This window comes from Zootoca vivipara, chromosome 13 (genome assembly GCF_965207765.1).
Source record: "Zootoca vivipara chromosome 13, rZooViv2.hap1.1, whole genome shotgun sequence".
Lineage (NCBI taxonomy): Eukaryota > Metazoa > Chordata > Lepidosauria > Squamata > Lacertidae > Zootoca > Zootoca vivipara.
In genome coordinates, this window is record NC_142596.1 from 34,541,727 (window position 1) to 34,558,472 (window position 16,746).

The 16,746-nt window shown below is 43.4% G+C and overlaps 1 protein-coding gene across 33 annotated transcripts in view; it reads left to right on the forward strand.

Annotated features, from left to right (window-relative positions):
- The window catches only part of GLYR1 (glyoxylate reductase 1 homolog), a 41,158-nt gene extending 26,622 nt beyond the window's left edge, over nt 1-14,536 (forward strand). For 22 of the 33 annotated variants that reach the window (XM_088657001.1, XM_060282890.2, XM_088656981.1 and 19 more), the window contains 9 exons: nt 723-773; nt 878-951; nt 3,614-3,713; nt 5,180-5,290; nt 7,537-7,638; nt 8,347-8,509; nt 9,129-9,308; nt 9,834-9,958; nt 10,945-14,536. In XM_088657001.1, the coding sequence (XP_088513127.1) occupies nt 723-773; nt 878-951; nt 3,614-3,713; nt 5,180-5,290; nt 7,537-7,638; nt 8,347-8,509; nt 9,129-9,308; nt 9,834-9,958; nt 10,945-11,019 (981 nt within the window). In that variant the 3' untranslated portion in view covers nt 11,020-14,536. The remainder of the gene's footprint in view (nt 1-722; nt 774-877; nt 952-3,613; nt 3,714-5,179; nt 5,291-7,536; nt 7,639-8,346; nt 8,510-9,128; nt 9,309-9,833; nt 9,959-10,944) is intronic. The other 11 variants (XM_088656984.1, XM_088656989.1, XM_088656986.1 and 8 more) reach the window with 3 other exon arrangements.
- Nucleotides 14,537-16,746: the final 2,210 nt, after the last annotated feature.

Here is a 16,746-nt window from a genome sequence, read left to right on the forward strand (position 1 = left end):
TGTGCCAGGTTTCATTAGTTTTGCTTTGGCATTCATAAGTGAAAATGCCTTTAAAGTTGAACTGTGACATCCTCAGATTTCCATGAGAAACAGCAGTTTGTCACTTGTACATATGGGACAGGTATGATTTTAAAAGTTCATGGAGCAGGTCACCAGAAGTTGCTCATAAGGCAGCTATAGGGAGATAGCAGTCATTTATTCCACCCCACATGCATTTCATAAAGATTCCTCCATCCTAAGGGAGCATGGTTGGGGAGTAGGAAATAGAACGTTGCCTTATACTGAGCTAGATCATTGATCCATCTAGCTCAGTATCACCCTAAGCCTAGACTCCACACTGACTGGCAGCTGCTCTCCAATGCTGGGGATTGAAACTGAGTCCTTCTGTATGCAAAGCAAGTGTTCTACCCACTGACCTGCAGCTGTTCCCCTGCAATAACTATTTACTATTACCATATAGAGATATACACTTGGGTTTTTTTTTACCAGATCTCTCTAAGCTTGGTTCTTCACCTATGAGTTCACAGTGTTATATGGGCTGGCTCTGAAGGGAAGGGGTTGAACACAAGAACTATTTTTATCATAAGAAAGTAGAGTGGGATGTCCCTGGCTTGCTCATAATTGTCTATTCATGCTGAGCATATAGGTCTACTTGCCCTGCAAGACGGCAAAAGAGTCCCCCCCCCCCCAAATCTGTTATTTTCCCTTTCTTCTCTATGCAGCCAGCTGTTTGCTACCAAGCCATCACAAAGAAGCTGAAGGTGTGTGAAGAGGTATAGCAGCCTTCCTTTTTTACTTGCCTGCTTTAAAGTTTTGAGACTGCCTCTTTCTGTAAAGTAACATTATATTTTATGGCTTTGTGTTTTCTACCCCTTAGGAAACAGGGTCCACGTCTATCCAGGCAGCAGACAGCACGGCTATCAATGGCAGCATCACTCCCACAGACAAGAAGTAAGAACCTTCTTTTCTTTCATTTCCCTCTGATTCTGAAGTCTGCCATGTCTGCCCTGTTGGCTTAAGGAGCAATTTGCAATATAACGCATATGATACATATATGTAAACAGTTATAACAATTGAATTTATAAAACATTTTTTAAAACCATAGTTATATGTATTACAGCAGTTGAAAATAAGATCACGTATGGAAAACTAATTCAGATTCGAAGCAGATACCAGTTGGGATAAAGATTTTAGAAGGCTTGTTAAAAGAGGAATGGCTGAGTGAGTTTGTGCTTTTATAAAAGTACTAGCTGGCCCGGCCACGCGTTGCTGCGGCTCAGTCTGTTAAATTGCCCCTCAGAGTCCCGCTTCAGACTCCCCTCATCTTCAGAGTCCCCCTTCATTTTGTTGAAATGTTTTATCTTCTGTTTACACAGGGTCATCCCTGTGACTCCCCCCACCATGTCCCGACCCATGAGCTATCCCGTCCCCTCTTCCCCCCACCCCAGCTCTTCCCTGTGATTGGCACCACCCTGTCCCGACCCCTCCTCCCCCCATCCCCCACCCAGGTGAGGCCCCCCCTCCACTTGGTGCAGTCTGGAAGGCCGAGCCAAGATGTTGTGGAAAGGGAATGTTTCCTAGGTGCAGTACCAGTGTATCCGTCGCTAGAGGGCGCTGTTTTGTGACCTCTCCTGTGCTCCCAGCATGCACTTGAGGGTGATTTGTGAGTTCTGGAACACGGGGTTTTTTGGGGTTTACGTTGCCTAGGTGTGACATCTGTCTACGCAAACAGTTTATTTCTCCTCTCGTATTCGCATGTGACGTGTCAAAATTTGAACGCAATCGGTCACGCGGTTATGGAGAAACGTGGAGACAAACAAACATGCCCCTTTTACATTTTTATATATAGATAGATTTCTGTATCACCATAGTATAAAATATAAGGGTAATGTACACAAAACATAAAACACCATTAAAAACAATACAGAGAATCACTAAAGTGACCAGCTAGTCTAAACATTAGAAATATTTGCAAAGGGCTTCCAGGATAAATAAGAAAAAAGGCTCTAAGAGATGCAAGAAAGTCAAAAGCAATGAGTTTCTTGAAGAAGAGCATGATCAAACTATGATAAATAAAATTAACAAGACTTCCTGAATATCGTAGTGAGCTTCCTTCCGATGAATGCATTTTGAAAAATGAAAGTTGCTTTTATCACAACTCTAGGGTCGTTGCATGAATCTGCTGGGAGTTGCCTATTCTATATGTGGATGAAAGCCTTGTCCTGCAAGGCAGGTCAGGTGGCCTAATCTGTTTAACCACCAACCCCAAACCACCAGACGCCTGGGTAGAGGCGGGAGCATTGTACCTTCCAGGAACAGCACTCCGTGACACTTGTGTCCTCTGGCACTTCCTGTGCTTCCCCCCTCTCCTTTCTAGAGTGACAGGAGCTAAAGTTGCACTTCCTGCCTTGCTCTCGGAAGCAATTTCCCTCCTGCAGAACAGGCTGTGGCCTGTTTGTCGCTGGAGCTGTCTCGGAATGTCCGTTTTTCAGGCTTGCTGAAGGGAAACTTAATATATAACAATGAAAGTATTCAGGTAAACCCTTTCCCCTTAGCAATTCAGAAGCAGACAAGGCGTCCTTTTGGGTTGGGCTCTGTTAGTGTGAAGCTGTATTAGCAGTGGCTTGCCACAAGCCTCTCATGGTGGTTTAGTTAAGCATTGCAAGTGCTGCCAGCTGTGAACTGAACGGCAGACATACAGGAAGCTAAAATGAGTTAGCTTTATTAAGATCAGTTTTGAAACGCCTTCGTTAATTGAGGAGGGAAACAGTCACTTGTAATCTTTGCAAGTTTCCAAGGGTAATTTGTCTTTGTTCCATTCTGCCACAGCCTCTTTATAGTTTACTTAAAGTGCATGCAGGACCCTCTCAACCAAAATTATTCCAATACCCCCCTCCCCACCTTATTAATTTGGATAAGGAATGTTGCATGTTAGCAGTGGCTTTTCCTAAGCATGAAACCAGAGTGGCTGCTAACATGCGAACTGTAGCTTAAACAAACATTTAATTCTCTTTAAGTGGCATGACAGAAAGATTTACAAAAACATAAGTGACTCTTGATTTGTGAGTTGTGCAGCAGGATACCAAATGCTGTGTTGAGCCTTCTGAGGCAAACTAGCTAAGAGAGGGAGTTACCCAGTCATTGCTGAACTGTACTCAAATTTAGACCTTGCACATGCATACCCAATACATTTTTCACTGCACCGTCCTAGTCCGTTTTGTGCTATCAGTGAGTATGACTTTGTGCACCAAGTTCTTTGTCCTCCTAGGATGAGGTTCTCTTATCTGCCTGAGTAGAAAGTAATGTCTCTTAAGTCCAGACTGCTTGTTTAGGCATGCTATATAGAGCAGATTTTTTGATGTCTGTCAGCCATTGGCTCTTTGCTAGGGATATAAATGTGATCCTTTTGGTGTTCTTGCTCCTGAGAACATTGGTGCTCACTCAGTAAATCCTCATTACTATGAATTATGCACTTTGCTGCCTGCCTCTTTATGTCTGTTTCCATGAAGCTTGAACCCCACAAAGCCTCGAAGAGCCTCTGCTATATCTCCAATCTCACATTAAACCCTTATGCAAATTTCCAAAGCTACAAACTTACTTCTCTCCTCCCCAGGATAGGGTTCCTTGGCCTTGGCCTGATGGGGAGTGGCATCGTGTCCAACTTACTAAAAATGGGTCACACTGTCACGGTCTGGAACCGGACTGCTGAAAAGGTGAGTTCATTCTTTGGGAAGTATGAGGCAGTATCATACATGGTCTTAGTCACCTGGTCTAAGCTTCTGTGACTTCATTATGAAGCTGTGGCGACTTTCAGCTTGGCTGGCCTTAAGCCACCATCCCAAATGTGAACAGTGGGGTTTCACTGAGCTTTCACTGAGTATAGTAATGAGGGAAAGCCATTTAGACAAAAAGCATGCCTTTCTGTCAGTCATGTCTGAGACATGCATTTCTGAGCTCCACCACTGCTGTGACAAAGTCAGCTTAAATTATCACACCAGAACATAGTAGCCATGGTAACATTTTCCTTCCCTCTGCTTCATGTTCTCTCCTCTCATTTTGTGCTATTTTTGTGGCTAGTAGCAGAAGCTCTGCCTTCTGATCTCTGGAACAGCTGTGCCCACATCATTCTTGTATCAAGGTTTTGGAGATGAATTTATTTATTTGAAGCATTGTTTTACCCTGCCCCTCAGCCAAAAAGGCTCCTAAAATGGCTTGTATTTATATACAAGCCATTTCAGGAGCCTTTTTGGCTCCTGATCAGTAGCATACAAGCCAGTCCCTTCAGGCTTGCAACCTAACAGATACAACACAAGAGGGAAGAGGGAAGAGAAGCCGACTCAGGTATCAGTTTGTAATGAACATATAAGTAGCTTTTGAATGGGAAGCCTTGAATGGCAGCCTGTCTCAGCAGAGTCAATGAAGTGGACCCTGAAGCCCCTCTGTCCCTCTGCTACAGCCAGATGGAATGGCTAGTCTATAGATTGCTTGAGCACAGTGGAGCGAGAGATAGTGTGCATGTCTAATTCTTAAACTCACAACGGTCCCCTCCCCCTTATTCTTGGGTGAAAGCAATCAAGAGGCTTAGTTTCGGAGCTACCATCTAGCAGCCTGTGGCAGCTGGGGAATGGCTCAAATGTTCAGTGCCCACACAGAGATGATGAAAGCTAGTGCCAGGACCCATCCCCACCTACTGCCACCAGTAGAAAGTAGCAGGTTGCCTTCTCCTGTCATTCAGGACAGGTGAGGTTTTCTATCCCCCACCAGCCCGCATGGGCTGTGTTTTGGAACTGGGCTCTAGCTGTTGCTACCTGTTTGGCTATTAGAAGGTAGCCTGCTGTCATTGGCCTCTTGAGCTGTGGGCCTGATAAGTTGCTATGGAACCCCTGGGGTCTTTGGAATACTCCTTGAAATCCACTGCCTAAAGTAAGAGGATAGCTAACCACTCTAGAAAGCAGAAAAGAGAACCTGACATCACTGAACGTGATCTCCACCCCCCAGAAAACAGGGTTCTTCTAAATAGCCTAACCCTGTTTCATTTTGTTCATGTGAATGTGGTCCAGGATGCAATACTCTTCAGTTAACCGTGGGCACACCAGGGTCCCTGGTAGAGCGAAGCCAGCTTTGACCTTTATTATTCAGTTGTTTCCATTTCTTACATTTGGGTCTGTGACTTTTGCAGTGTGATTTGTTCATCCAGGAGGGGGCAAGGTTGGGAAGAACCCCCGCTGAAGTGGTCTCCACCTGTGACATCACTTTCGCCTGCGTATCTGATCCAAAGGCAGCCAAGGATGTAAGGATTATCTCTTTTTCTTGCACGCTCCCACCTTTCTCACAGCGCTGTACACAGAGCTGACTTTCCATGACCAAAAACTCTTCTAAAACATACTGACTCCTGATGAATGAATCCCTCCATTGATTCCAGACATGAATCTCTGCAGCTCTTTAATTGTAAGCCAAGAAAGTGCAGAAATCATGTTCCTCATTGTAAAGCTTCCTGTAATGGATGCCCAAATGTTTGTCTGGTACGGTAATTTCCAAACTGTACATCTGGGCATGCTAGTGTACTGCAAGAGAGGCTGAGGTTTGCCTTGAAAAAATTAGTAAACTGAAGGCGTCCTCCATTCTGTGCTCCTTACTTAAAGCAGTGAGGGCCCGTGCAACATTGATTAACCCTCCGCACTCTTTACTTAGCATATATATAAAGACATGCTAGAATTAGAATATTTGAATAGTATCCAACTATTCAATTGGAATAAGTGTCTGCTAGGATTCCCTTATGCAATTGCTGAAGGATGCAGGAAAAGCCCAAAAGCATCACTGTTGTCTTGCCTTGACTGGGAAGGGGGAAATAGGAGGTAGTGGTACTGTAGTTTCAAGGAGGAAGCCTGGCTGCTGTTCTGGGAACAGAAATTGTGAGAATTAAGAGTGAAGTGTGCATTCCAGTTTTAAATCATGGGTGGAAACTGATCAGAGTAACAAAACATGGCTCTAGTATTCAGAACAAGGTCAGCCTGTCTTTTCAGCTGTGTGTTGATATTTTCTGCCCAAATGCTTAATCTCCTTCTAAAAGCTTTGCTGTCTGTCAAATGACTGGAATAGTTCACAGTAGGTTTGGGCAGAGCTGGTTACTTTTGCTTTTTGCTTTCTTCATTTTGTGTGGTTCTTGGTGTAGTGTGTGTTTATAATTTTCATGATCCTCTTTGAAGGCTGTAGTCTAAAGGCAATATATAAAACATATAAAGGACTGTGTGTGCTGTGGGATAGGATAACCACAGTCAGCCACAGAGGCAAATTGTACCACTTCGCAGTTTAAAATGCTTTAGATAACTTTATTGTGGCTTTTCCATAACTGCAGCCAACCCTGTGAGAGGTTGCTATTGTTCCCATTTTACAGCTGAGGAAAAGAGGCTGAGAGTGACTTGGATGAGAACATCAAGACTTAGAGCTTGAACCTCAGTCTCAAAGGCTGAGGTCAGATGGAGTTTGATATGTTTGTGCTTTCCCAATAGCACACTTCTAAAACCTGAGACTACTAATAGAGGGTGGAATAAAGAGGATTGTGTTTGTGCTGCAAGTTTTGTAGCTCTTATGTGGCTGTAAGAGTAGGCTTGAAAAACTGTTATCTGTGCTTAGCAAGATAACAAGCAAGAAAAGCAGCAAAGAATCCACTGGCACAGTTGAGTATATTTTTCTATTTATTAAGTGATTTTGCTCCAGGGTCCTACCTAGCTCATGTTATCCATACAACTCAACCAATGCACAATACAAGTAAAATACACAAAAATGATTGTGTGGCTGAGTGTAATATGAAGTTGAGTAACACAAAATGTATGATCTGCCCCTCCTAATAGGACCTAAGAAGCTACCCTCTAGCCCAGGAGTTAGGAAACTCTTCATCTGCTACCTTTTTAAAAAATGATTTTCCCTCCCCATATCATTTAAAATGGCCTGCTGTCATAACCAGACCAATCCAGAGCTCTACAATGTCAACACATCAATCAAATCTTACCCCTGCTGTTTTATATATATGTAACTGCAAGGCTGTGAAGTTAATAGAATGGGAGGTTTCATCCTTGAGTAAGAAGTTGGGCTGCATTAATTTTGGATTCCTTTTGAGTTTCCATTTTATACAGGTGCTACAGTATAGCACTGCAGATTTGTGCACATGCTTGGCTGACCCGGTGAGAAACTAGTCTTATTTCGGTGTGGTCCAGTTCCTCCCCTCTGCTTGGAACTGCAAATAGTAACACATCCTAATGGAGCTTCAACCAGACATCCCTTATCCAAGATAGAGAGAAAATGTAGCCCAAGGCAGTAATCTTCCTGATCCTTTGTTAGAGCTTCCTTAAAACTATCCTCTGTCTAAAGTGAACAGCAGCATCCTATAAGGTAAATAATGTTGAGGCCACTGAAGTCATGTGGGCACTTTCAGCAAGCCCTTGTGCAGAGATGGTTAGTAGGAGGCCCTTTAGCATTGGCACAGGTGGATTTCCTTTGCAGACACTCTATTGCTTTGGCGCTCTTCTGTTCCCACAGCTGGTGCTTGGTCCTAGTGGAGTGCTCCAGGGTATACGTCCAGGAAAGTGCTACGTGGACATGTCCACCGTGGATGCAGACACTGTTACAGAACTGGCTCAGGTAAGCATTGCAAACTGAGTGCCTGGTGTTATTTTAAATCATGTAATAGGATTAGCTCTCATTCAGGATGGTGTTCACTGTTTTTCTGCTACATGCAAATTCTGCCTTAAAAGAGCCAGGCAATTTGCAAACTTAATAAAAATTGAGACCTGTAGCCAGAGATTCGGATTTTTTTTCATATGATTTGTGGAAGTCTGCCTCACCTCCATGTACCACATTCTCTCCATGTCAAAGTTCCTTTGCCCATTTCCTTTTTGCAAACTTTATGCCCTTTTGCACACACATACACCTGCCTACTGTCCTTAGGATCTCTGAACTTTTTGTTCGAGCTAAAGAAATGGTAGCCAGTGTGGTGCCCTCCAGATACTATTGGAGTCCACAAACAACTGGAGGGCACCAAGTTGGCTGGCCCTAAATTGATGTGACCTTTCAGTTCCCTCAAAAGTAGCTACGCTGTCAATAGTCTCTTGCTGACATACTCAACATTAGCCAATATATGGGATGTTTTCTACTTTGGTGTCACCACAGCAGGTTAACCCAATGGCTAGAGGGAGTTCATGGGTGCTCCTGTCATTAATAGGTGTTTGGGGTTTCCTGTATTTCCTGATGGTTTTCAAGGTGTAGCTTTCCTCTTTGACCTTTTGGTTGGTACTGTATGTGTGTGCCCCATGTGTATGTAATTGGGACATATCTTCTCATTTCTTCCAGGTGATCGTATCCAGGGGTGGCCGCTTCCTGGAGGCACCAGTTTCAGGGAACCAACAACTCTCTAATGATGGCATGCTGGTGATACTAGCCGCCGGTGACAGGGGCTTATATGAAGACTGCAGTAGTTGTTTCCAAGCAATGGGGAAAACCTCTTTTTTTCTAGGTAATATCTTCCAGCCCAGAGCTGAAGAGAATCATAGTAGGCTGATCATAGGCAGAATAGTTTAAGCCCATTGAATTCAGTTGGCTTTCGTGTGCCTTGATTTGTATAGTAAGGATGGGCAATCTGTGGTCCTCCACACTGTTGTTCAACTAAAATCCCCAGCAGCTCCAGGCCAGCTGATGGCCAGTTATCAGGAGTATTGGGAGTTGGATCTGGAGGGCACCATATTACCCACCCTTGCTATCAGTATCTCCATGCTGAGAGGTGGAATAGGAAGCATGTTTAGGCAAGAGAACATAAAACTCTGTGGTTAAAAAAAAATTGTTTTGGAATCCAGAGTCTGAAGCAGTGATACAGGCAACCCGATTTGCAGAAGGGTTGTGTACACAACTGCAGAGCACACATAAGCCCACCCCATTATGCCCCCTTTTCTGGCTGCTTCCATGTTGCTGTGATGCATGCATGCATATTAGGGATTCAGTCTACCCACCCCAAGCAGAAGATGTAGTTGCTTTCACTGGGTGTCTTTCAGAACGGCTTAGATGTCAGTGAGCATGGTGCAGGTTCTTGGTTTTTTTCCTTATATTGAGCTGTCCAACAGTGTGTGTCTCTCTCACAGGGGAAGTGGGCAATGCTGCCAAGATGATGCTGATTGTGAACATGGTCCAAGGAAGCTTCATGGCCACAATAGCAGAAGGACTAACTCTGGCTCAAGTGACTGGTCAGTCGCAGCAGACTCTTCTGGATATCCTCAACCAGGGACAGCTCGCCAGCATCTTCTTGGACCAGAAGTGCCAAAGTAAAGTTCTCTCCCATCTTTCCTTCTTAACCAGAAAGCTGGTATCTCCTTTTAAGTGTCACCAGACAGTTGCATAGTGGGGTTCAAAGAGTGGGGGAGAGGAGATAAGCACTGCTTCTGGGATTCACTATTCCATTAGTGTACTGTAGGATGGATTTGCTGCAGATTCATACTCCCACATCCAAGCCGAAGATTTTATCCACTGAACATTGCATGCTTGTTGCTACTTCATCTGTTTTCACAGCCAGGCTTTTAAAAATATGGGGTGATACAGGAAGTCCATGGTTGGGGGAGGGTTACAGTTTAGCAGTGTCCTAGGTTTTGTCACTGAAAGGAGGGTTAGGAAAGAGATCTGCCTTGAAAATCACTTCTAGAGTAGAAATCTGACTCTTACTTGACGCCTTTAAGCAGGATCAGTTTGATCCTGGCACTGGTGAAATCTACAAGGGAAGAGAGAAAGCAAGTCAGCAACTGGGAAAGTGGAATGTGAAATGTACCTGGGGTTTTGCTTTTTCTTTTTTCCAGACATCCTGCAAGGAAATTTTAAACCAGATTTCTACCTGAAATACATCCAGAAGGATCTCAGATTAGCCATTGCACTAGGCGATTCTGTTAACCACCCAACTCCCATGGCAGCTGCAGCCAATGAGGTATGTGTGCTGCCCAGGCCTCCTCTCTTGCTCCAGTCCCATCTTTAGGAGAGCTCCTGATACCCCTTTTCTAAACGTCAGGGGAGTTGCCACTTTGGTCCTGCATGGCCAAGCCACTTGGGGTGCCTTGGCCACGCAGCCCCCAGTTTTTCAACTTTGGAGGTATGGCTCACTGGCAAAGGACTCCCACCCTCCTTCTTAGCTTCAACGTTTGGAAATGGGCTGGACCACCCACCATGCTCGCCAGAGTGACGCATCACACTTGCTTAGATAAGTGATGGCTGGGAAAAAGAGGTGGGTGGGAAACGACCATTTTTTTCACCTATTTTTAATGGGCCTTCACATCTGCATGCTTGCCATGTCAAGCAGACTTCTTAAACCCTGATCTTCTTGATAATTCCATACACACACCTTTTTTAAAAAGACAGCAGGCACTTATAGGAAGGTGATAGGATGGTGCTCCTTGATTATTACACACTCTCCCTGATTTGCCAAGTCCTCTGGGGTTCAACCATTTTTTTGAAGCATTGTACAACATTTTTGTTTGCATTGGCATCTCATGGTTAAAATTAAACCCGTAGAACATTTGTTGTTCAACTCCCATCATCCCTGGCCATGCTTGGCAGGCCTGAAGTGTAACAACATCTGGAAGGCCACAGGTTGCCCATCCTAGTGTAGAGTTTGGTGATTTAATACTGCTTATAGCTGTTGAAAGTTTATATTTTAATGGAATATTTTGGCTCTTTTACATGACACAGTATTGTCTTTCCCATGGGGGGAAGCTTTTTGGGGCTAATTATGGCCAGCAGGCTTTTCCTCATAGTGAGCTACACGCCCCAATTCCCCAACTCACATAGTGTTCCTTGAAGGGAAGTGTTTATAGATATTGATGAGGCAGTTCTGTATTCTAGTGGGAAACCAATAGTATTATGAGAATACTTGCTTTCTGAAAGGACTGTTCTCTTATTGCCTTTCTCTTTCTTCAGGTCTACAAACGAGCAAAAGCATTGGACCAATCTGACAATGACATGTCTGCTGTGTACAGGGCCTACATCCACTAGGCTGCCCCATTCTTGTTAATACCATGATTATTAATTATGATGATGATGATGATGAATACTGGGTTTTAACTCTGGACCAGTCCATCTCTGTCTCTCTCTCTCTCTCTTTTCTTCCCCCCACCTCTCCTCAATTGTTTTTCCTTTTTTAAAATACAAAAACTCTTCTGGGATCTGCCACAAAGGCAGATGCTACAGTAAGCCTTCCTGTGCCAGCAGCAGCAAGAGTAGGAGGGAACAGGCTTGGATCATTGCCTTCTTGACAACAAATTATACCACATGCTCAGAGTCACAGAATGGAATCAGCTGCAGGTCATCTCAGAAACCCTAAGGTGACTCTTGCCAGGAAGTCTGCTGCTTGGCTTCTTCTGGTGTTCACTTTTGTACCAGTGTCCTCAAGAGGTTGTTTGTTTGTTTTTAACTGCTGTTTCACTTATTTGCTGTAGGTAATGTGTTCATTGTCCTCTCTTACGCACTAGGGACAATTGAAAGAAGGCTGTCTCACCTGCCTGTGAACCTGGGTGGCTCAGTCACAGGCCCTCTAGATGCTGATGCACTAAAGCTTCCACAAGCAAGTTCAGTGGCCCAGTCATGATGGGAGTTGTTGTTCAGCAACATCTGGAGGCTCAGATATTTCCCACACCTGGTCTAGACCCTGGGAACCTGGCTCCTCTTTTTTTTCCTAGGGGGGAACCAGTCACAATCAAGAAGGCGACAGGGCTAAAATTAGCATTGTAGTTTCTGATATTCCCCACCTCAGTATCTCAATGGAATTAGTTATGAGAACCCAAACAGGCTCCATCCATAGCCCTTCCCATTCAGACAGCTTAGTTTTTAGCGTACACAGGATCCAACATGTGCCTGTGGCACTTGGATATGCCAAATGCATTTAGAACAGCCTTTGGCTTTCCAAGCGTTGTTGAACTCAAATCCAAGGCAGTCTTGGAACAAAGGGAATTTTGTCCCCCAGCATCTGGAGGGCACAGATTCCCCATTGTTGATTTCAAGACTCTAGTTCCCAAAAGGTTAACCCAGTCTTGAATATTTCTGTAAAACCCTATTGCTTTTTATAATTCAGGAAATGAACTGGTATGTGTTTTAATGAGCGAAGGTAGAAACTTTGGTGTCTTCCTTTGGTTTTATGTCCTGAGAGCATGCCGAGTGTGCACCCACCCGATCTTCTGTGGCTGTTAGTGTTGGCAAAGATTATTAGGATTCTTCTCATGTTGCCAGAGAGCCATAGGGCAAGGTAAGAGAAAGTGGCTTCAGGAAGACCCAAAATCTAAACCCAGAATCTTGACGTCCATGTTTCCCTTTCTGTAAAACAGGAGGAGATATGCCTATTTGTTGGCAAGAACTTTAATACAGCCTAATAAACTCTGCTTGCATGAATGGCAGTGACAACCAGCTTTGAATTGATATTCTGTCATCTATTGGTGAAGTTGTGAGCACTTCATTAGATTGACCAGGTACCTGTGCTGTGGAAATAACCTAGTAAAGGGAAAAGGGAAATTTACCATGCTGGGTCTCACTGGAAGTCAAGTAGGGTCCCAGAGAATTCAAATCTATTTGAATCAACCAGAGCTGCCATTGAGGGAGGGTGAGCTTTTGAGCCCAACAGAACTTGACCACATGCTTCCATGTAAAAAATGGCTGGTGTGAAATGAACAGTCCTGAGTTCTCTCTGGCAGCTCCTGAACTTTCAAAATGGAATGCAAGGATATAAGAAGTGGGTGCCGTACAAATAGCAGAGAAAATTCCCCCATGTCTTAAGTACATCAACTCAGTGTTAGTCTTGGAAGAGAGTCCCATATTCACACTTGGAAAGCGGTAGGTTGGACACCCCTTGCTATTCACACATTAGATTTCACATTTTCCATGGGTGCCCTGCAGCTGTAGAGCCCTAATATGCACAGACCCAATCTGCACAGTAATCCGTACTTCCATTTTGTAGTGAATATACCACATGGACCAGGATGTTAGCGTTGATCTTCACATTTGTAGATCCAATACAAAAATGAAAGCCACACTCCTCTGGTTGCTTGTTACTTCTGTGGTATTATAGCAGTCAGCCTGGGAAAGGAAACGGAACCAGTTAAGTGTTCCTCTGGAGCAGCCTTCCTCAAACTGATGCCTTCCTGGTGTTTTGCACTACAGCTCCCATCAGCTCCAGCCATTGTGATGGGAATTAGTCAAAATATTCTGGAGAGTACCAGGTTGAGGAAGCCTGCTCTCCCTAGGGTCTTCCATTCCTGCTTGTGTGATCTCTGGCCGCAGATAGCCATCAGAGACTGCTACTCTGCCCTGTGCTGAAATTTTATCTTGATGAGCAGTGGAAATGAGCACACAACACTTGTGAGTTTATGGATTCCCTGTTGGATCCTGCTAGGACAGCTTAGGATCTTGCAGAAAGAGCAGCTTAATTTTGGAGGACATATTTTGCAGTCTTCACATAGCCTGATTTGTAAATGATAGAAGTAGTTGCTAAGAATCCTAAGGTACTATCCCGAAGAGTTCCAGGGTGGGGTGGGGGGATTACTTAATCTTGTGATAAAGGCTGTCTTCAGAAAACTTTAAAAGGTGTAAACAGAAACAGCAGGCTTCAGTACGCTTTATTTTGCCTTGGAGCGAAAAATCCAAACTAAGCTGGGTGTGGGAGTAACGGAGAACTGTAACCCCTTGTATTGAAGGCCTATCTTGTGGCTTCTTTGGCAAGGAGAATAAAGATCTGCTAGTGGGTGTGATTCTTCCTGCAGGACTCTACAGTTACTGATAAACCAAAAACAGCAGAGAACACACTCAGATAAAAGCCAAGGGTGAGCCCAGCACTCTGCAGTCTCAAATGCCACTTCAGAAGAATAGCCGCCTCTATTTCTTGCAGCAAAACGGGAGCGAGTTGTGGTGCCTTAAAGCTTTTATTGTGGCATAAACTTTCACGGGTCAGAAGTGTGCTATGGCCCACAGGTTTTATGCCACAATATATTTGTGGTGGTTTTCTTAAGGGACCGCAAGACTCGCTGTTTCATTCTATTCAGTTTCTCACCTTCAGGAGCCAATTTCTTCAAAATCCTTTTTTGTGGGTCCCTTCATATTCCAGCTGTTGATGTTGCAGGAGGGGAAGTTTGGATTACAAGACTCTGTGATTGAATTGGCTTGGTCATTGTTGTCTTAATATTGTTGACAATACTGTAAAGTTACTTTTTAATGGGGATTTCTGTTTAACAATTGCTTTTTATTTTGGATCCTTCCTTTTTAAAGAGAAAAAAAAATGTGACACTTGTGGAAAGCTTGTAAGAAAAAGCAGTTTTCTTTTAATTCCCTCTCCTTCAATGACCGATCTATAGTTAATTAAGGTTGTGAATTTTTTTAATTTTTTTGCCTTGTTTTTAATTAACGTTTGTCATTCAGAATAGGATGTGTGGTGATGATTAAATGGCAAAAACAGAAGAAATGATTTTTTTTCTTGTGCAATTAACAAAGCTACTGGCAAAAGGAAATAAAACCTTTCTTGGTAACACAATGTTACTTGTCTGTTTCTAAACTCTCCCCACCAATATTCTCTTCTCTCCCTGCGCCAGCCATTAAATCAAAAGAAATGTGTTAAGCCTAACATTCCCCTTACTTTTGATACATAGAGCACAATGTTCTGTTTTTCCTGTATTAAAACTGAAGGTACATTTCACACTTTTATACACTCAGATCCCAGAATGACAGGCAGTTTTTCTTTCTGTCTGTTGCAAGACAACCCAGTTAAAGTTGTTCCCATTGTCCTACTCTTTTTTCTCTCTGTGTCAGCTCTAGAACTGCTATGTTTTCTGAATAATGTTAGAGTATCTGCTTTGCATGCTGAAAGTCCCAGGTTCAATCGCTGAAATCTCCAGGTAGAGCTAGGGAGAGACTCTTGTGTGTGAAACCCTGGAGAGCCTCTGCCAGTCAGAGTATACAGAACTAGGCTTGAAGGACTTAAAAGAGCAATCTAGCCGTGTCATTCAACAGTGACAGACAACAGCTTTGCTCTAGACATGGCAGGTGCTCTTGTTCAAAGGAAGCTGCCTTATATGGAGTGAGATCAGCAGACCATCTAACCACAATACTGTCTGCACTGACTAGCGGTGGCTCTCTGGCATTTCAAGTGAGATTCCCTACCAGCCCTACCTGGAGATTGAACCTGGGACCTGCTGCATGCAAAGCTGATACTCTACTCCTGAGCTATGGCCTTTCTCCTTCTGTTTCTAGCTGCAAGCTGCTTGCTACCATGGGGGGTTCTTCAGCCAAAAGAGTTCGGGAGAACATGAAATTCTGTGTAGTACTCTGGTGTTTTAATGGGTTCTACGATGGATATCCCTAGGTCAGAAGGGTTCCTTTCTGGCATAAATGACCACCTAGAACTGCTTGTTTATATGTGATGTTACACCTTATTTTGTCTAGTTTTTTATAATTTTGTAATTGGTATCTTTGTCTTGATATTGATTATTGACCATAATAAAATGACTTGGCTAGTTGATCCTAATGAGAAGAATTGCCTGCCTTTGGCTTTTGGGATTGTTGATGCCTATGCATGTTTGGCTACACAATGTTTTTTGTGTGCTGCGGCAAAGTAGGAAGCAAGAATTTCCTGTTCTCCCTCTTTTAAGACATTGCTACCCAAACAGGTTGGATAAGTTTTGAACTGGATAGAGGCAAACTTTAGCACAAATTTTTGTTTTGTGTAAATATTTAAATATGGGGGTTCTGTTTAGGCATACAACTTGTTTATCTTCAGTATTAAACATCAACTTGTTTAATACTACACTTCAAGAATGTGAGTATCCATTTCCCTGAAAAACTTAATCTATGTCTCATACAAACTGCTTCAAATGGGAAGTCTTTGGAAGCGAATTTTTGCTATACACTATAGAAAAATAACTTCACAGTGGTATGATAAATCATGTCAGTAAACATAACTTTCTTTTTCAAATAGCATTGGGAATGAAAGTTGCTTGCTGTTGTGGTTAGATTATATTGAGATCCTTGATGCAGGTACCTTCTCAACCATAAAACTAATTTGGGTATCATTGGCCCAGTCACTTTCTCCCAACCTTGGGAAAGAAAGGTGGGATATAAACAGAAGGAAAGCACAAGCTGAAGAATGTATGGTGACTATTTCACTGGGAACGTAATGCCAATCAAAGAAGTGCTATATGGTTTATAATCTGGATGTGATAACTCCCGTTAGTTTACAATATTAATCTGAATTATATTTAGTGTGTTGCGGGATGGAATGTGCCTGCTTGAAAGTTCTATCCAGCTATGTCTTTTTTCAGGATTCTCCCTTCCATGCCCCTCCCTTTTTTGTGGCTGTTTTCGAGCACAGTCAATTATTACTCCGTAGCCACTGAGCATGCTCAGTCATCAGCAGGGTTTTTTTCCTGTCTCCTTGGTTGTGAATAATGTTTTGACCAGCACTAAATTCTGCACTTTGGAAACAAAGAGAATTGTACAGTGCTTCTTTATCCTGGATAGTTTTAAATAATATGCACATCAAAATGGGTGGGTTTCACATTATCTGCCCTTGATTGTTTTCACAATTCTCTACCTCCCCCCAAAAAGCTTGGCCGGACTAGCTTGCTTTATTACGTCACTAGGCTCTATGACGCCACAGCAGCCCTCAGAAGATGGAAAAGGTAGGAAAGCAGAAATACATTCCTGGCCAATGATTGTCGCCTGACTTCCAGGTTGCTAGGCTTCCAT